The sequence below is a fragment of the Lagenorhynchus albirostris genome, chromosome 14 (genome assembly GCF_949774975.1).
Source record: "Lagenorhynchus albirostris chromosome 14, mLagAlb1.1, whole genome shotgun sequence".
Taxonomy (NCBI): Eukaryota; Metazoa; Chordata; class Mammalia; order Artiodactyla; family Delphinidae; genus Lagenorhynchus; species Lagenorhynchus albirostris.
The window spans coordinates 66,342,200-66,361,727 of NC_083108.1; the positions used below are offsets into that span (position 1 = coordinate 66,342,200).

General features: G+C 56.7%; 1 protein-coding gene and 1 non-coding gene across 6 annotated transcripts in view; one reads left to right on the plus strand and one right to left on the minus strand.

Moving 5' to 3' along the window:
• EMID1 (EMI domain containing 1) overlaps nucleotides 1–19,528 on the minus strand; it is an 87,630-nt gene that overhangs the window by 16,411 nt on the left and 51,691 nt on the right. For 3 of the 5 annotated variants that reach the window (XM_060170451.1, XM_060170452.1, XM_060170453.1), the window contains exons 4-15: nucleotides 16,546–16,659; nucleotides 15,977–16,080; nucleotides 7,925–8,008; nucleotides 6,839–6,900; nucleotides 5,263–5,383; nucleotides 4,973–5,023; nucleotides 4,800–4,889; nucleotides 4,048–4,185; nucleotides 2,681–2,770; nucleotides 2,496–2,548; nucleotides 1,919–1,981; nucleotides 1,772–1,816 (exon numbers count right to left, since the gene is read on the minus strand). In XM_060170451.1, the coding sequence (XP_060026434.1) occupies nucleotides 1,772–1,816; nucleotides 1,919–1,981; nucleotides 2,496–2,548; nucleotides 2,681–2,770; nucleotides 4,048–4,185; nucleotides 4,800–4,889; nucleotides 4,973–5,023; nucleotides 5,263–5,383; nucleotides 6,839–6,900; nucleotides 7,925–8,008; nucleotides 15,977–16,080; nucleotides 16,546–16,659 (1,015 nt within the window). Of the gene's footprint in view, nucleotides 1–1,771; nucleotides 1,817–1,918; nucleotides 1,982–2,495; nucleotides 2,549–2,680; nucleotides 2,771–3,306; nucleotides 3,454–4,047; nucleotides 4,186–4,799; nucleotides 4,890–4,972; nucleotides 5,024–5,262; nucleotides 5,384–6,838; nucleotides 6,901–7,924; nucleotides 8,009–15,976; nucleotides 16,081–16,545; nucleotides 16,660–19,528 lie in introns of all 5 variants that reach the window. The other 2 variants (XR_009544345.1, XR_009544346.1) reach the window with 1 other exon arrangement.
• LOC132504576 (U6 spliceosomal RNA) lies at nucleotides 18,927–19,033 on the plus strand. The gene has a single exon (XR_009534962.1). It is a non-coding gene; the product is annotated as a U6 spliceosomal RNA (small nuclear RNA).

The window sequence follows — 19,528 nt, forward strand, 5'->3', positions numbered from 1 at the left end:
GAAAACAAACTTATGGTTAACAGGGAGGAAAGGGGGGAGGAGGGATAAATTGGGAGATTGGGATTGACATATACACACTACTGTATATAAAATAGATAACTAATAAGGACCTACTGTATAGCACAGGGAACTCTACTCAATACTCTGTAATGACCTATATGGGAAAAGAATCTTAAAAAGAGCAGGTATTTGTATATGTATAACCGATTCACTTTGCTGTACACCTGAAACACAACATTGTAAATCAACTACACTCCAATAAAATTTTTTTAAAAATCTGAAATAAAAAAAAAAGAAGGCAGGAAAAGAAGGGGAGAAAAAGAAATAAAGGAGACATTGGGGTAAACAGAACACAAATAGCCAGATAGTTGACTTAAACAGAACCATATCAATAATAATATACATCACTAAATGTAAATGGAGGGACTTCCCTGGTGGCACAGTGGTTAAGACTCCATGTTCCCTTGGGCTTCCCTGGTGGCGCAGTGGTTGAGAGTCCACCTGCCGATGCAGGGGAGACGGGTTCGTGCCCCGGTCCGGGAAGATCCCACATGCCGCGGAGCGGCTGGGCCTGTGAGCCATGGCCGCTGAGCCTGCGCGTCCGGAGCCTGTGCGTCCGGAGCCTGTGCTCCGCAACGGGAGAGCCCACAGCAGTGAGAGGCCCGCGTATCGCAAAAAACAAAAAACAAAAAAAAAGACTCCATGCTCCCAATGCAGGGGTCCGGGTTCGATCCTTGCTCAGGGAACCAGATCCCACATGCATGCTGCAACTAAGAGTTCACATGCTACAACTAAGGAGACCACGAACTGCAACTAAGGAGCCTGCCTGCTGCAACTAAGACCCATTGCAACCAAATAAATAAATAAATGTAAATGGGGAATTCCCTGGTGGTCCAGTGGTTAGGACTCCATGCTTTCACTGCCGAGGGCGCGGGTTCAATCCCTTTTTGGGGAGCTAAGATCCTGCAAGCTGGGCAGTGTGGCCAAAAAAAAAAAAAAAAAAAAAAAAGTAAATGAACTCAATAGTTAGGCTGTTTAAAAAAAAAAAGCAAGACTCAAGTATGTCTTTTTTCTTTTTTTGGCCGCACCACGCAGAATGCAGGATCCCAGTTCCCTGACCAGGGCTCGACCCCATGTCCCCTGCATTGGCAGGCGGATTCTTAACCACTGCACCACCAGGGAAGCCCAAGACACACTTTTAATAGAAAGACAAACAAGTTGAAAGTAAAAGGATTGGAAAAGATATATCACGCAAACACCAAGCATAAGAAAGCTGGTGTGGCTATTTTAATATCAAACAAAATAGAATTCAAGACAAGAAGTATTACCAGAGAGAAAGATATTCATTTCATACAGTAAAAGGACCAAGAAGTCATTAAAATCTTGAATGTGTATGCACCTAATAACAAAGCTTCAAAATACATGGAGCAAAAACTGACCAAACTAGAGCGAGAAATAGACAAATCTACAGTCATAGTTGGAGAGATGGAGAAAGAGAGAAATACAAAGAGTCAGAGAGATAGAGACACAGAGGGAAGATAGAGAAAGACAAACAGGTACAGAGACACAGAGCGAGAGCGAGGGAGATGGAGGCAGCCTGATCCTAAGAGGCTGATGGAACCCTGAGACAGAGGGTGAGAACGGAGACGGAGCTTGCTCTGGACCAGACAGGGAGGGACAGGGGCTCTGGCCATAGGAGATGGAGCCATAGCAGGGGTCTGGGTCTGTGGGATCCTGGAGGGGGTGCTGCAGGGTGGGCAGCATCACTTACCTGCTGCCCCATGGAGCCCTGGGGGCCAGGCTCCCCACGCAGTCCCTGTAGGAGGGAGGAGAAGAATGGAGTGCGCTGTCAGAGGGTCTGACCCAGGGTGCCCAGGACTCCCCAGAATCCTCCACCCAGGGCTACCTCAATACTCACTCTCTCGCCCTTCTCTCCTGGGTGGCCGGAGATTCCTTTGGGTCCAGTGGGGCCTGGGGGTCCCTGAGCAACAAGACAGGGCCTCAGCCTTGTGCTGGGGCAGGGTAGAGGGGGCAGGGACTTAGGGGGCAGAGGGGTAAGGAAGGGCACCCCAGCTTGCCCTGGGCTTCTGGGCCCTTCACCACACACCCAATGCCTAGCACACAACAGGAAGTGCATACAGCTCAGTGTTCAGAGCGATGGCCCTGGAGTCAGACAGTCCCTGCATTGATCTGGAAGCTGCCATGTGCTGGCCACAGCCCTAGGGCAAGAATCTCCATCTTTCTTGGCCTTAGGTGATAACAATACTTGCTTCTTGTTACATGGACTGAATAAGAAGATTTACGGAAAGTATCTTGCACATTAAGTGCTCCATAAATGCTTGAATGAATGAATGAAAGGATGGATGAATGGATTATGGATGGATGGGTGGTTGAGTGGGTGGGTGGGTGGATAGGTGAGTGGATGGATGGGTTGGGTGCAGGGGGGTGGGTGGATGGACGGACGGAAGAGTGGGAGTACTTGGAGAAATACTCACTATATGTCCAGGATTCCCAGGGATGCCCATGGGACCAGGAGGTCCAGGAGGACCTGGAATAAGACATGATGCCTTCAACAGTACAATGCCAGGAAGTCCACCATCAGCTCCCTCCTGATAGCCAGCCCTAGTCTCTCTGCCATCCCTCAACCCTGCCCCTTACCCTAGACCTGGACTCAACTTACCCATGGGTCCTGGGGGGCCTGGGGGCCCAGTCGGTCCCTGGGGCCAGTAGCTGCTGGTCTCAGTGAAGGTGTTGGACAGAAATGGGTCCCCTGGGGGAGGAAAGATGAGTGAGCAGGGCTGGGCTGGGCGGGGCAGAGTGGGGCAGTCAGTTTTTGTTTGTTTGTTTGTTTGTTTGTTTCCAGTACACGGGTCTCTCACTGCTGCGGCCTCTCCCGTGGAGCACAGGCTCCGGACGCACAGGCTCAGCGGCCATGGCTCACGGGCCCAGCCACTCCGCGGCATGTGGGATCTTCCCGGGCCAGGGCACGAACCTGTGTCCCCTGCATCGGCAGGCAGACTCTCAACCACTGCACCACCAGGGAAGCCCGGGCAGTCAGTTTTAACCTGTCACTTCTGCCAAGCCAGCTTTGACTGCCCTGTGGGACAGCCTGCAGCATGGCTGGGGCCACCAGGCACCCACTCCAAGGGTGGGGAGTCAGGAGACTGTTGGCCATGCAGGACCAGGAAGCAGGGAGACACTGCCAGAGTCTAGCCAGTGACATCCAGCAAGTGTCTACCCTGCTGAGCCTGTACTGTCACGTGCCTAATGGGAATAATAATAAAAGTTACCATTTTTGACACTTACTTTGTGCCAAGCTTCTGTGCATGGGTGTCATACAGATAAGGAAACTGAGGCTCTGAGATGGAGAATGTTTTGTTGTTGTTGTTTTTTGGCAACACCCCGCCACACGTGGGATCTTGGTTCCCTGAGCAGGGATCGAACCCGTGCCCCCTGCATTGGAAGGGCAGAGTCTTAACCACTGAACCGCCAGGGAAGTCCCTTGGAGAGGGAGAATGAATGAATGGTGCCTGGTCACGCACCAAAGGTATGATGTAGATGGGGTTGAACCTGGCACTCCAAGCGCTGACCCCTGGCAGCGCGCGTGCAAGTCAGGCTTTGGAGAAGGTGAAGGATGCGCGTCAGGGCCCAGCTGGGCGGAAGGGGCAGGGCCTCTCTGAGCACAGAGGCAGGGCTGTGGCCTTGGGAGTTCAGGGCTCACGTCCTGCTGCTAGGCCTTGAGCTTCCCAGTGCTCTGAGGGCTGGATCCCGGCCAGCTCCAAGGCTTGGTGGGAGGGCCTGATGCTGGTGGTTCCCAGCACAGGCTCTGGAGGGTTCGTGGATCTGAAGCCGGCCCCCCTGTGCCCTGGCTGTGTGATCTCCCCCCTCTGGCCCTCAGTTTTCCTCATCAGTGACAACAGCGCCCACTGGAGGATCAGGTGACTTATGGCCCAAGGCCAAGCCTGGTATACAGAAGGTGCCTGGCAGATGGTCATGCCAGCCTCACCCCATCACCACCTGGACCTGCTGTGACCCCAAGGGACTCACCATGCTGGGAGATCCGGGCGTAGGGTGGTCCAAGTGGGGCCGGGGGGCCAGGAGGCCCTGGGGGGCCTGGAGGTCCCCTCTCTCCAGGGGTGCCCACAGCTCCAGCCTGGCCAGGGCTCCCTGGGGGGCCCTGCGGACCTGCAATGGAACCAGGGGGTTTGGTGGGTGTGCAAAAGGCAGGGAGGCCCAGGGTGGCCCAGGGATGAGGCAGCCAGGGGCAGCAGGTACGAGATGGCTCCAGAGGCCACAGGCCAGACTCCCTCCCTGGCCGTCTATGAGGGGGATGAACACAGCCCTCCCCTGGGCTTCAGGACAGTGGACACTTGGGACACAACAGGTGCCTAGCAGACGCTGATTTCCAGAATGTTCTCTCCTCTCTCTTCTAGGCTTTTGCACGAGCTGCTCCCTCTATCAGTCCTCCCTTGGCGCTGCCTGGTGTGCACTTCTGGTCATTCTGAGGCCTCACCTAAGGTGTAGCTCCCACTGGGAAGCCCTCCCCGTCCCCCACTCCATCCAGGCTGGGTCTGGGCTTCCTTCCTTAGGGCTCCCTTAGCTGCAATGTCCCCCATAAGAACCCTGGTCACATGGGGTGGGCACTGCTATTTCTCCCCTGCCTACTAGGCCCACCCCCACTAGCCTTCATGGTCTGGGAGCTCCAGGAGGGCAGGGTCTGGTAAGGAAGGCCCCAGCCTGGGCTCACCTGAGCAGGGCTGGCCAGGGGAGCTGGAAGGGCCGGTGTTGTGGGCACTCACCTGGCAGGCCTCTCATCCCCATTGGGCCCCGGCTGCCAGGGTCTCCCTTGGGGCCAGAGGGCCCAGGAAGCCCCCGGGCACCAACTCGATCTGGGGGAGAAAGTTCATCAGCTCCGCAGCTCCGGCCTTGCGCTTGGCCTGCCCCCGGCCCTGCCCGCCCCGCTAGCACCTACCATCTCGGGGGAGCAGAGGGGCCCTCACGTTTTCTCTGGTTCCTGGTAGCCCTGGGGTGGAGAGGTAGGCAGGGGTCAGTGGTGTCTAGAGTTCCTACCCCTGCTCCACCAGCTGCTGGGCCTCCCAGGACTCCAGTGCTCAGGGGCCCCTGGAGACCATCCCCTCAGGCCCAAGGGAAAACTAGGAAGACTGAGGCCCACAAGGGGGTCAAGCTGGGAGTCAGCAGCAGGGAGGGGGCTGGATCCAACTCACTGCCACACGGGAGCGTGTTCCCCACTGACCCACTCACCTTGGAGGCCTCCATCCCCGGGGCTGCCCTGGGCAGCTGGGGAACCCCAGAGCGGGGCGGGGTCCTCAGGGGCAGCTGGGGTCGGGGGCACTGCCTGCTCAGTGACAGTCAGCACCGTCACCTATGGAGGAAGAGGACAATAGGGATGGGGTGGGTACCAGGGTCTCGCCAGGGTCAGGCCAGCTCGGGGCCCTGGTGTTGGGGGGCAGGAGGCCACGTGGCTGGCAGAACCCAGCCTGGAGTGGAGACCCGGACTCACAGGGGCCCCGAACTTCATCAGAAGTGACCATGGTTTTCAAAATGCACAATTCATCACATTCATTGTAGAAAAGTCATCACACACCATCACAGTCACCCACTTTGAGTTCTGAGACTGTCCTCGTGTTTGCTGGGCCGTGCGGTTTTTTCCTATGCTTACCTGCATGTTAATAAGTATATTTATATACATTTAGATGCATACATAATATTAAACTTCTCTTGGTCTGTTAAAGCACCACAGGCTGCACGGATTTTTACTAAATTTGAAGGGAAATTTGGGAGGGTCTGGCATGAAACAGAGGTGCCGAGGTGTGTACAAAACTACTTTTGGACCCAGTGGAGGGGAGAGCCTGAAGGGTCAGCGGTGTCCCCTGAGCCACTTACTGAGGATTAAGAGAGGCCGGAATGTCCGCAGACCAGGAAGTGGGGGGCCGTGTAGACGTGCCCAGAGAGAAGCTGACCTGGAACTGAGACCCAGCCCCCAGATCTGAGCTGAGCTGCCCCTCATGCCGGCTTCCCCTGGGAGGGAGCTTGGGGAGCAGGGTGGGGTTCCTGGGGTGCTCACACCTCATAACGGGGGTTTTAACTCATGCTGTTTAGAAGCTTGGTTTTTCTACTTGATAGATCAGGGGCATCTTTTCGTGTTGGAAAATGGAGGCGTTGTTAATGGCTGTCCAGTATTCCACTGAGCCACACTTGCTCATTATACAACCACCCCTTCTGTTGTTTGGTTTTCAAATTTCCCTCTTAATTAACACTTGGATGAACATCTTTGCAACTAATCTTCCTAAGATAAATTCCCAGAGGAGGGAATGGATATGGAGATTAATGTAAATGCATCTATGTGTGTTTAGAAAATCTGGAAGAAAAGATGCTTAAATGTTGGCAATCGCTCTCTCTGGGGGCACAGGCGACAGAGGCCAATGGTTTTCTGGTAGGTTTTTCATGGTGCTGAGTTTTTCATGTTTCTAAATTTAGAATGTCTTACTTTTTAATGGTTAAAAACTTTTTATCTTGAGATAATTTGAGACACGCAATAGATGTTTTTGCTTTCTGGAACTGGGAAGATGGTATTATGGGTGGGTGGGATAAAGGATGAAGGTGACGGGGCAATGAGGGGACCCAGCCACGAGCTCTGGGGGGGTGTCTAGGAGTCTCTGGGTGGGATGGGGATAGGAGAACCTCATGGATCTCCTGGAAGGAGAGCAGGCCAGGCTGCCTGACTGTGTGCAGGCTTCCCGGGGTGGGCGCTGGAAGGGAGGCTGAGAAAGCTGAATGGGAGGGTGGTGCCTGCCTGGCCCGGAAGCTGTTCACCCACCTTGGCTTCTAGAACCTTCAGCCTCTCCGTCAGCTCCGACACTTTGCTGCAGTTGAGACAACCTGCAGGGAGGAAGCAGGCTGGGCCAGGGCTCCCACGTTCCCCTTGGAGCCCCTCAGCCCCTGGGGGCAGGATGGAGGGAGGGGACAGATACCTGATGACCCTAACCCATGAGATAGCCCATCACAGGGAAGGAGCTAAAGAGTCACAGCCTGTCCAAGGTGAGCCATGCCCTGTGGGTGTCCTTTGGCTCCAGAGCCTCCAAGGGGACTGTTTCTCTCAGAGCAGGACCAGGGATCTGACTCCTCATCCAAAACGACTGCATCCCACATGAGCGGGGCTGGCCTCGGCTTGAAGCTTTGGGGACCGACACATTACAGTCCAGACTGGGGTGGCCTTAGGTGCCACGCTCTGACCCTTCTTCCAGAACCACTGTCCAGCTCCCTGGCCTCCTCACTGATACCCCAACGTTATTCATAACAGTGCGGGGCAGCCACCGAGCACAATAGAAGCTCGCCTCTCCGGTCCTCACCACGATCCTGCGTGTTAGGACAAGTGTCACCCCGTTCACACCTGGGAAGGCTGAGCTCAGAGCAAGGGTGGAGTGAGTGTGTAACAGGCAAAAACCCTGGGTCGAGGCCCAGCGCTGCCCCTTCCTGGCTGCGGGGCCCCTGGCAGGGCACGTCCCCTCTCTGACCCTCAGCCTCCTCTTTAAAGTGGCAACAATGATGCCTTCCTGGGGTGAGGTTTACACAAGTTGATTATGGAAAGCTCCTGGCACAGTGCCCCGCATCCTACAGACACTCAGAAAAGTGTCGTTTCAATAAAAAAAGGAAAGTGGGGGCTTGGACCCATGTCTGCAAGACTCTGGGGGTCCTGGGTCTCAGGTGCCTGGGCCCAGGTCAGACTCCCCTTGGGGGCCTTTCCTCCACCTTCCAGTTTTCTTTCCAGCCTGCAGTGGACAAGCGCAGGGTGCTATCCCTGACCCTCCACTGCTGGGCCCAGCTGGTTTTTAGGACAGTCACCACCAGCCCCTCCAGCCTCCCCTAGCCCAGGGGGACCCCAAGCAGCTGCCCCAGGACCCACCTGACAGGGCTATGGGCCGAAGTGCCATCCGCCACATGGTGTTGCCCGACCACCTGGGCTCCACGAAGCCAGAGGAGCCTACAACTGAGGGACAGTGAGGGTCAGAGCCCTGCTGGCTGTGACATTTTGTTCTGTCCCCCTCCCGCCCCCCACCTGCCACTGCAGTCACAGAGGGATCCCTACTCCCCTTAGTGCAAAGGGAGAGAGGCCCAGAGAGGTGGGGCAGTTTGCCTGGGTCATACAGCATGAACTGGGCTGAGCTGGAACAAGGCTATCAACCTGACGGGGCTGGGGAGGGTGGCTGGCAATGGGTGGGGGCCATGGGTGAGGCTGGGGGCTTCTCCAACAACCACAGCAAGCTGCATGGGTTACCAGCTTAGAGTCAACAGATGCAAGGTCAGGTCCCAGCCCTGCTAATTGCTGACCTATGTGACTTGTCCTCCCTGGACCTGCTGATTTTCCCATCTGTAAAATGGGATCATAAGGTCTCTACACCTCCCGGGCTGGCGTGAGGCCTGAGGATGGACATGCATGCAAAGGGCTTAATGAGCACACACAGGGCCTGGTATGCAGTAGGTGCTCAATAAAGACAGCAACGTCACCATCCACCCTCTCCCTGCCCCACTTGGTAAGAAGACACTGAAGTGGATCCAGCTCTGGTTTTAAATGAAAACCAGAGGGAGGCTGGCTGCCTGGGAGGGCACGGGGGGCCTGTTCCAGGAGGCCACCCCTGCAGCCACCCCTATGAGGAGCAGGCCATCCTGGCTGGTCTGGCTTTGGGGACCAGGTTCTCTCCATAGCTGGAGGGTTGGGCTGGCCAAGCCAGGGGCGGGGGGGTGGGGTGGGGTGCAGCTGGAGGGGCTCTGAAGCCAGCAGTGGCAACTGCCCCCCACCCCCCGCCCGGGCCTGCCTTTTAAGGCCGCAAAGTGTTGCCTGGGGGGAGACAAGACCCAAATAAGGCACGGGCCTGGCAGCTCAGAGGCAGGCTGTGGGTTGGTGCAGGGAGTGAGAGGCGCCGGGAATTCAAACCAGACGGGTCCCTCTGGCCAACCCCCAGCAGGGTGGCTGCCAGACCCTCTCCAGGTCCCACCACGGGGCCTTCGCTCAGGCTGGGCCCGCATCCCCAGCATGCCCTCCCTGGGGGCCTGCGACTTGCCCTCTCACAGCGGGTAAATCTCACCTGGGATAGAGGAAGGGGGCTGGCAGCCCAAGACTGGGGCAGGGGTTAGGGGCTCTGTGGGCAGAACAACAGCAGTGGGGGGTGATAATGCCACCATGAGCCACGCCCGGTGCTAAGCCCAGCTCGATCCTACAAGGTAGGTAATGATAATAACAGCCAATGCTTGTGCAGCACTTACGCTGGGCCCGGCACATTCTAAGCACTTCTCATAAACAGACTTAACTCACTGTCCTCACAAAGCCCTGTGAGTGGGTGCTAGTAACCCCTCTGCTTTACAGATGGGGAAACGGGCACAGAGTAGCTTGGTATTATCACTCCTCTGCCCCCCCACCCCGTGCTCAGATAAATGGATGAGTGAATATGAATATTTCCCTTTGGGGGGAAACAAGGCAGAGAGGTAAAGAGACTGGTCACCCAGCTGAAGGCTGGAGCCTGGACTGGAACCCAGTTAGTCTAACTCCAGGGCCCGTCCTCCTCTCTCCTGGGCCACCTGGCACTGCAAGTCCCCCAGGTTCCCCTTGGCAGAGGCAGGGAGGCCCGGCGCCCGTCAAGAATGCTGGTTCCTTAGAAGAACGACCTCGGTAAGCCCTCCGCATCTCCTTTGCTCCCAGGTGAAGATGTAAAAGGCCACTGGATGACTGCTTCCAGGAAGTCAACCAAAAGAAGAGGCCGTCCCTCCAACCACATGGAAGTTTGGGTTTTCTCTGGGATGAAGTTGGGCAGAGCGTCCGCCCTGCCCATCCTCCGCACCACCCTGCTATCGTCTTCCATTTTTTCCATGGCACTTTCCACCCTCTAACATGTTATCTGCTTGCCAGTTCCCCGGTCTGATCTTCCGCCCTCCTTGGCTGGAACGTGAACTCCACCAGGCAGGGACCTTGTCCGTCTTGCAAGTGGCTGGGGAAAGTGCCCGCCGCGCAGTAGGGCCTCAGGGCTTCACTAAACCTCTTGTTGAGGAATGCATGAATCACTGGCTGGAAATGAATTTAAAGCAAGCAAACAAAATAAAAGGCAAAATAATGTGGACGGCAGACATGACTGTCTTGAAAATGAACATAAGGGTTCTAATGTCACGCCAGGGGGTCCCCAAGTTTTTAATCTGTGAACATATGGTTGGAAATTCTTTTTCAACCCACTTGCTTTGGGACATTTCACTGGGAGCCAGAGAGAACTAGAAAAACTAATGAAAGCACGGTCTGACCAGCAGTGCAGACATAACTGACTCAAAGAAATTGTGAGTTAAAATTAAAAAAAAAAAAAAGAAAGTTTAAATAACAAAAACTGTCAAAAAGACCAGAAAATATTGGTTCTGGATTCAAGATTCACAAAAAATGGCCCCCCAAGCTCTCCCTAAATTCTAAGAAACAGACAGAAATACTTTAAGGGATGAACCAGGTTGTAAATGGCCCTATACCACACAAAATTCCAGTACGTAAAAAGTCTAGGGCTGGGGGAGGTCTCCTGTAGGATAAAAATGTCACATCCCTCCCACTGGTGTTGAGCCAGGGCCCCTGGAGCGGGCCCCAGTGGGCTGAGAGCCCCCCTCACCCCAGCCTGGTGGTCCACCCTGAAGGGCCCCTCCCCAGCCCCAACCTCACCCTCCAAGGAGCTCCCCGCTAGTCCCAGGACCACAAACCCTGGCTCCACCCTGGGACCCTGACTGTGGGCCACTTCCCACCATCTGGGAGGTCCCAGCCAGGCCGACACACACACACACACACACACACACACACACACACACACACACACACACACGCGCGCGCGCACTGCCTCCTCATCCCCACAGCCACTGCCCCCATGTCACCTCCTCCAGAAAGCCTTCCTGCACAGACCAGGGAACCCACCAAAGCCCCCCACCAACAAGCTCTCATCACTCCATCTTGACCTCCACAAGGCCAGTGCCATCTGCAGTTTCTAGTCCTGTGCCCCCTAAGCAGCCGCCCTTCCCTCTGCCCAGTGTCTCATGTTCCTTCTCAACAGATCCTCATGAGAACACTGAGGCCCAGAGAGAAGAGGCTGCCCCTCCACACAGCAGGACCAGGGCAGGAGAAGAGGGGAGCAGAGCATGGTGTTTAAATCCCACCCTCAGCTGGGAACAGGGGTGTGAGATGTTGGCGGTGTCCCTGGGCTCCAGTCCTGACTTTCTCTCTGAGGGGCTTATTCCTTCATAGCCCTCCCCCCAGGTCTGCTGGGTCCAGTGACCACAGACCACATGAGCGCAGCCTCCCCTGCCCCTGCCCAGCTCCCTTCCCTGGAATTTACTTTGCAAATGTAAATATTTGCTACTGTTGGCCTGAGTCAGGGTTTGGGGTCAGGGCTGGGGCTGGGAGCTCCAAGAACTCTCCAGCAGCCCTCTGGGAAGCCCTGGTCTGTGTCTGTCCTGGTCCCTCTGCGGGTAAAATGAGGTTCCCACTCATTTCCCATGCACCCACTTAACGCCAGACCCGTTCCAGGAACCAGAGAGACAGGATTAATGATGAAAGGGTGGGGATCCTCGGAGCCAGGCGGGAGCGCCAAGAAGGTTACAGGCAGAGAGGACAGCCACTGCCCAGGCTCTGGGGTGGGAGAGAAGGCCATAGTGGGCCCCGGGCAAAACGGAGGGAGGGCAAAGCTGGGGCACCTCGCTGGGGCAGCTGGGAGGGCAGAGGGGGAGCCTCCCAGCTGGGGGTGGAGAATACACTGGTGGGAGTCGGAGGTGGGGGCCACTAAGCCTCCCAGACAGGAGTGGAGTAGACGGGTAGCAGATATGGGCAAATTCCAACAGCATTTAACCTGCAGGATTCTGAATCCGCAGAGTAAGGCACAGGCGTGGCATTGCACCTGGCATTTGGTTAGAGCACAAGAGCCATGTTTGGGAAGGGCCAAGCCCTGGACGGTGGAGAGGCCGAGGGGCCCAGGAAGTGCTGGGCTGGAATCTCCGTCTGCTTTTAAGCTTTTTTACTATGTGACCCTGGGCAAACTTCTTCCCTTGCTGTTCCCCACCACAGAAGACAAGGGTTGTGGGGGTCCACGGATGGGGAAGGGATAGGTGTGAGGGACAGATGGGGACAGTGAGGGGGTAAGTGGAGGCAGCCCGGCTCTGGGGGAGCCCATGGGGAGGGGAAGGTGAGGGAGTCCCCTCTCCTCTATCTTTCTATCTGGGAGGAGCTGGGGCTGAGGCTGGCTTCCGTCAGTCCCAGCTGTCTGAACACGTGCCCCACGAAGTCCTTGGCCAGCGCTGCTGCAGAGGAAAGACCTCGGCTCTGGTCAGACTGAAGGGCTTTGAATCCACCTGTAACCCAGAGCAAGGCATTCCTCTCTCCCAGCCTCAGTTTCCACAGTTGGACCTTCTGTACCATGACATGGTGGCACGATGCAGGTGAGTACAAATCATGGTGCCCAGCACAGAGGACAGTGGCAGCTTTCCTCCCCCTTTATGTCAGTGGCAGTCATAAAGTCTGCATCATTATGACTGCAGGAGGGTCTGAGGCAGGGCGACATCGTAGACCTCAGGTCAGAGCCCTTGGGAGAATCCCAGCCATGATGTTTACTTGCTGTGTGACCTTGTGTGAGACCTATACCCTCTCTGAGCCTCACGTTCATCATCTGGACAATGGGGTTGTTGGGTGAGAGATCGGTCTGCGGGGAGCCCCTAGAGGCAGGGTGATCACTACAGCCCTACCCTCAGCAGAGCCCAACAGCCCAGGCCACTCAGGGGATCAGGACCAGCCCACATGATGCATTCTGGCCTTGGCCATTCCTTGCCCATTGTTTCTGGTGGTAGCAGGCAGCCAGGTGAGAGCCTGGGCCAGTCTCCTCCCTGCCATCCAGCCCCAAGGCCTAGAGGCACTGGCAGATGGACGCTTGGTCAGGCTGGTCCCAGTCCCGGCTCTCACATACTGAGTGACCCCAGGCCAACCCCCTCACCTCTCTGAGCCTCAGTTTCTCCATTTGTAAAAAGGGACCCATTCTAGCCCCTTCCTCACGGTTGTCAAGAACATCAGAGAAACCATCCTCACTCATTATCACGGAGTGAACACTCCCACTGTACAGATGGGAAAACCAGAACTAAAAATCATGAAGTCTGCTCGCCTCACAAACATCCAGTCCAGAGAGTAGAGGCCTGTTTGCTGAGCAGCTGACTGAGAAATCGGGTCTCAGAGCTGGGAGGCAGGGCAGACTCCCCAGCACAGGGGGCCAAAGGGGAAAGGAAGACATTTATTCAGTAGCTATGTTGGAGGCATGTCTGGTCCTCATAATAAGGTGTGAGGCAGGCACTTCTCCATCTGAGGTGACTTTCAGATAGAGACGGGGTTCAGAGAGGTGAAGTGACTTGCCCCAGGTCACACAGCAGAGCACAGCTGATCCAAGGCTGGATTCTGGAATGATAGGTGTTTCCTTTCCCTCTTCAGCTCACTCTGGGCCCTGTTGCCCCTAGTGACGGAGCTCTTTGACCTCAGGTCATGTCACAACACCAGACAGACTGCGAGGGCAGTCACCAGCAGGGAAAACAGCTGGGGGAGCCCAGCCTGAAGCTGGCTGTCATAGGAAGGGCAGGGCCCGGCGTGGGTCAGCAATGTCCTCATGCTTCCCCGTCCCCATTCCCAGGGCCCCAGCAAAGCAGTTTTCTAGAATATCCAGGCCTTGGCATCCCTTTACTCGGCTCCAATCTCATGGGTGTGGAGAGGCCCTTCCTTTCCTGTCCCACTGGGCATCACGCCACGTGCTGCCCTCCATGGGCTGCGGCGCCACCTGCTTCATTTCACCCTTGCAACATCCCTGGGAGGCCGACTGTATGATCCTGCCCATTTCACAGGTGAGCACACTGAGGCCCAGGGCAGGAGAGCCCCAGGTGTTGCAAGAGCACAAGGCAGCCTGGTGCCCTTTAGAGAAGGTGCCCCTCCCTCTGAGAGGGCACGAGACAAGTGCCGCCTGAACTGCAGCCTCCCCGCCCCCCGGCCCGATACCCCTGCACAGCTACTCGCACGGTGCACGGGGAGTACCCGGCCCAAGGCCACACAGCTGGTGTGCGGCAGAGCTGTCCCCAGGCTGGAACCCCAAGGCCCTGCCGAGGGAGACGTCAGGGCTGGCCCGGCCCCAGTCCTCGTCTCGCACCCCCACCTCACCCCCGTGGCACAAGCCCTTGGCTTGGTCGTGGATGCACAGCCTACAGCGGCTGCACTCAAGGGCATGGGTGCTGCCGCCACCTGCTCCACAACGGCCCCATAGACCTGGGAAGGTTTGCCCTTGGGAGGGGAGCCAGGGACAGAGTGGCCTATGTATGGGCAGGTGCTCTGCACCCAGGGGGCCCCCGTACCCTGGGGACTTGCCCCCTCCTTACCACCAGCTCCTCTGTGGCCTCCTTGGCAACAGTCCCTCCTGGCTGGCTCCCCTCCTGCCCCTGGGGCCCTTCTGCCTGCCCCTCTTCCTCCCAGCATGCAGGGGAGGGCGCTGTTCCTGGCCCCCTCCCTTCCCTCCCTGTCTGCCCCTCCCAGCCTCCCACATCTGCCTTGGTGAGAGTCTCAGCCAGTCTCCTTCCCTGCCATCCAGCCCCAAGGCCTGGAGGCACTGACACATGGATGCTTGGTCAGAGTGGTCCCAGTCCCAGCTCTCACATACTGCGTGACCGCAGGTCAACCCCCTCACCTCTCTGAGCCTCAGTTTCTCCATCCGTAAAAAGGGCTGTCTCTCTGTACCGGACCCCTGCTGGACCTCGAGCAGCTCCCCGCTCCCTCTGGCCGCCCTGCTCCTCCCCCGCTGTGCTGGGGGCTCTCCCACCCCATATGGAAACCACCAGGCTCCCTCCCTGCCCCACTCCATGGGGAGTCTGCCCCCACCCCGTGTGACTTCACCTCTCTGGGCCTGCGTTGCCCCATCTGTGAACTGGGGCTGCTGTGGGGTCCCAGGGAGGTGAAGTGTGTAAATCTCTCAAGAAACACCTATGAATGGCGCTATCAGCATCACCTTCCCTTGATTCGGAGGCTGTGTTTCACACATCGGTGTTTCTGGTATCAGAATGCATCTTTCGACCGATAGTCACATTAATGTGCTACTTGGGGGCCCCGAATGCCTCTTTCTATTGAGGGGCCTACGGGCCTGGTTCTCAGGCTGGCTCTAGGCCAGTCCATCCTCTTTCTGGTCATTCTTCGGAGCACACTGGGTTCAGCCAGGCAGTGAGGGTGGATGCAGCCTGGACCCCTCAGCAAAGGTAGGTGCCCTCGAGGAGACGGCACTGCCAGTAGCTGTGTGGCCAGGGGAGGGGCGGGCTGCCTCCTCTGCGCCCCTGCTGGGTGCTTGGCCCCAAACCACCAAGCTGCACGCAGAGGAGGTGGGGGGAGAGAGGGGGGCCTCTGCCTGGGACACACTCCGCACACAGGGTGCCCAGCTGAGTCCTCCCATCCCTGAGGGCCTGGGGGAAGCCAGGCAGACCTGGGTTTGAATCCTGTCACTTAGGAGCTGTGTGCCCATCACACGCCCTTGTGTGCCCATCACACAGCCTTGTTCTCCTCACCTGCAGACTGGGTGTAGCCATCCCGACCTTGCTGACCCACTGCACTAAGTGGTGCTTTGCTTCCCTGCACCATTACCACCTCCCATGGAAATGTCCCCAAGTTTGGAGGAAAGGCTTGGGATGTGTGACCTAAGACGTGAGCTACCCAGCATGTATGAAATTCCTCCAGGGGTCCTGACAGTGTCCCAAGAGGCAGGTGGTCAACACCCGTGGGAGAGCAGACACCCACTGTGGCCCAGCTGCGTCTGGCCAGCAGATCTGTGCAGCAGCCCTGGTAAGTGTGGTGCTGCGCCCTTGAGCACCTACCGACTCAGCTACGGTTTACAGCTCCCTCCCACACACCTGAGGGGAGGCACCTGGGCTGCGCCTGGGGCAGTCCTACCTTCCTCGCAGCTCGACCCCGAGCGCCCAGGGCAGCACCTCCACTCGCGGGCTGTCACTGTCTTGTACATCACCTTGTATGCGGGTCTCACCACGGTTCTGTAGCTGAAAGAGCGCCCAGGTGGCCCGGTTCAGATGGGCCTTCCGCCACCCCTCCCACCATCCATGGGGACAAGCCCAGAGCCTCCAGGGTCCTCTGCCACCTCCAGGTCCCTCTGGAGCCTCTTTCCTCATGCATTCTGGGCCTCAGCCCTTCCATTCCCTCCCCAGCCCCCAGCCGGGGGGATCTAGAAACCAACTGGACAGGAAGCCCCTGCGAGCTGGGCTAGACTGTCCCAGCGGTGAACGCTCACTGAGCGAAGGCGTGCAGGTGAATGCTGGAATCCCTCCCCCAGGAAGGCCCAAGAGCCAAGGGGAGGCGCTGGGAATGGACAATGGTCCCTTTGTCCGCCCACCCTTGGGGTCCCAGGCATCTCCTGCACAGGGTCCCAGCCCCAGCCCCAGCTCTTCCACCAGGCCGTGCCCACCGTGGGAACGCCAGCAGCTCCTACTCCACACGGTCTCACTCACCTGTTCCCAGGGCAGCTCATGGGCCAGGGGCAATTCTGCAGCACGCGCTGCAGGTAGGTGCCATTCTGCACGTGGCACGAGATGGTGCGGGTCACCACGTATGAGCACCAGTTCCTGAAACAGACCAGCAGAGAGGAAGCTCAGGTGCCACGCGCAGCCCATGTTCTCTCTGGGAGCCCCGAGTCTCCAGGCAGGGAGACCCCTAAGCTCTCCAAGTTCTTTGGGCCCTGGTGGGAGTCTCTGAGCTGAAGTGGCTGAGCAGTGAATTCCAGAACCCTGGAGGGGACAGCTGTGCTGGGTGCTCTCAGAGGTCTTGGGGAATGAGCTGCAGGGGCCCAGACGGGAGCAGGGCATCTTGACTGGGGCTCTTCCTCCTCAGCATCTCCTTTCCAACCCTGACCCCTCCAGGCCACCACTGCCTCCCACCTCCCACCTGGACAAGGGCAGTGAGTGAGTGTCTTTCCCCTCACTCTCTCCCCAGAGGGAGGGTCAGACAATGGAAACCTGGCGGTGGTGTCCCTTGCCTAGCCCTACCCTCAGCCCTCCAAGTCTCCTGCTCCCACTCCTGCTGTGGATCCCTCACCTCCAGGCCTTTGCTCATGCTGGACCTGATGCCTGCAGCACCCTTCCCCCATTTCTCTTCCTGACACCTCCTACCTTCAAAGCCCCGCTGTGCTGTCACCTCTTCCCTTGTCCTCTTCCACCTCCACCCCCATCTGAGTAGAAGCGATGGTTCCCTGCCTGGGATCCTAAGCTCTCTGTATCCCTGTCATGCTGAATTAAGCTGGTGATTCACATCTGCCCTCTCCCTCCCTGAGGCATGTGAGAAAGAAGCTCTGTCTCACTTATCCTCAGGTCCCCTCTGTGTGACAGCTGGGATGCACAATCAATATCCCAAGCATGGAGGACTGACTTCTTCAAATGCCAACAAATAATCACCTTGCACTGCACATACTGAGCACCTACTGTATGCTAAAGGTATTTACATCATCTTCCCACAGAGAACCAGGAAACGCCCCCCCCATTTAACAGAGGGGTAAACTGAGGCTCAGGGAGGGGAAGACAATTGTTCATGTTAAAGAGCTGGTGCATGGCAGATCTGGATTTGAACCCAGGAATGTGGACGGCTCAGCCTGGCCCCCACCTCCATCCCAGAGGCCCCGTCAGCTCCCGTCTCCTCCCCACCTCCTGAGCCACGGTCTGTGGCTCTGTGAAGGCCTCAGCCTGGGAACCTGCTGACCCTGGGCTCCAGGCCACAAAGGAAAGTCTGGTGGGGTGGGGGCTCAAGCTGAGAAGGGTCACCTGAAACGGTCACTCCTTTCCCAGCACCAGCAAAAGAACGCAGGCCCGTGACCCCATGCAGAGCTGAGGGCCGGTGAGCACCTGGAATGTTCCAGCCATCACGGAGGTGCCTGCCACCTCGGAAACCCAGCCCTGCAGCTGCGGCCCCACCCCCACCCAGCCCACCTGAAGGAGAATCTTTGGCGGGGACCAGTTGACAAACTCACTATGGGACTCTGCAGAAGTCCCTTCACCGTTCTGTGTCACGCTGAAATCAGTCCAGGAGGAGGAAACACCCTGGCCGACTGCACGGAGGTGGGAAAGCCAGAGAAGGGTGGCTCTGATCAGCCCAGTGATGGGGCAGGAACTCAAAAGAGCCCTCGGCCAGGGAACCCACAGCAGAGGTGCCAGGCGCTTGTTACAGCACTGTCAGGAATGGCGCAAAACTGCAACAGCCTAAGTGGGACCCCTAGACACAGAGAACCAGGTGCTGTGACAGAGTCCGAGGTCTCCATGTGCCTGCTTAAGGGGGAAAAAGTATGTGTGGACCAAGAGAATGACATTTCTATTAATACATGAAAAGCAGAGAAAGCCAAAAGACTGTAAATGTATGTACATATAAAGCTATGTGTGTTTTTTTTTTTTTAATTTTATTTGGCCACGCTATGCGGCTTGTGGGACCTTAGTCCCCCAACCAGGGATTGAACCCTGGCCCTTGGCAGTGAAAGCACGGAGTCCTAACCGCTGGACGCCAGGGAATTCCCTATGTGTGTATTAAGTGAGGAAAAATCACATGCCTAGATGAGTTCCATCCACTCAGTCCCCTGTGCTCACAGCAGCCTCCGTTTACCATGCCAGGAGCCATGCCCAGGGCCTTCCACACACCTAATTATAAGTGCCACTTTACAGATGGGAAGACTGAGGCTCTGGGGTCTGGGATATGCCCCGGGCACCCACGATGAGTGACACAGTCACGGTTGGAACTCAGCTTCTTCTAACCCCAGGGCTTGTGCTCTTAACCACAGGCTGGAAATGTTTCTCCTAATGAGCAAGTGGGGATTTTATAAGTTTAAAAAGATGCATTTCAAAAAGGCCCCCCAGTGCTCGCTTCAGCAGCACATATACTAAAATTGGAACGATACAGAGAAGATTAACATGGCCCCTGCGCAAGGATGACACGCAAATTCCTGAAGCATTCCATATTTAAAAAACAAAAAAATGGTTCTGAAGAACCTAGGGGCAGGACAGGAATAAAGACGCAGACGTAGAGAATGGACTTGAGGACACGGGGAGTGGGAAAGGTAAGCTGGGACGAAGTGAGAGAGCGGCATGGCCATATATACACTACCAAATGTAAAATAGACAGCTAGTGGGAAGCAGCCACATAGCACAGGGAGATCAGCTCCAAGCTTTGTGACCACCTAGAGGGGTGGGATAGGGAGGGTGGGAGGGAGACACGCAAGACGGAGGAGATATGGGGATATATGTATATATATAGCTGATTCACTTTGTTATAAAGCAGAAACTAACACACCACTGTAAAGCAATTATACTCCAATAAAGATGTTAAAAAAAAAAAAAGGTCCCCCACCCGTTAGAGCCTCTGGGTCCCCAGAGCTGTGGTTTAAAACCCACTGGGATCTTGTTTGGGGGGACATAAGCCCCTTTGGAGACTGATGTGAGTTGTCGCTCCTCCCCCCAA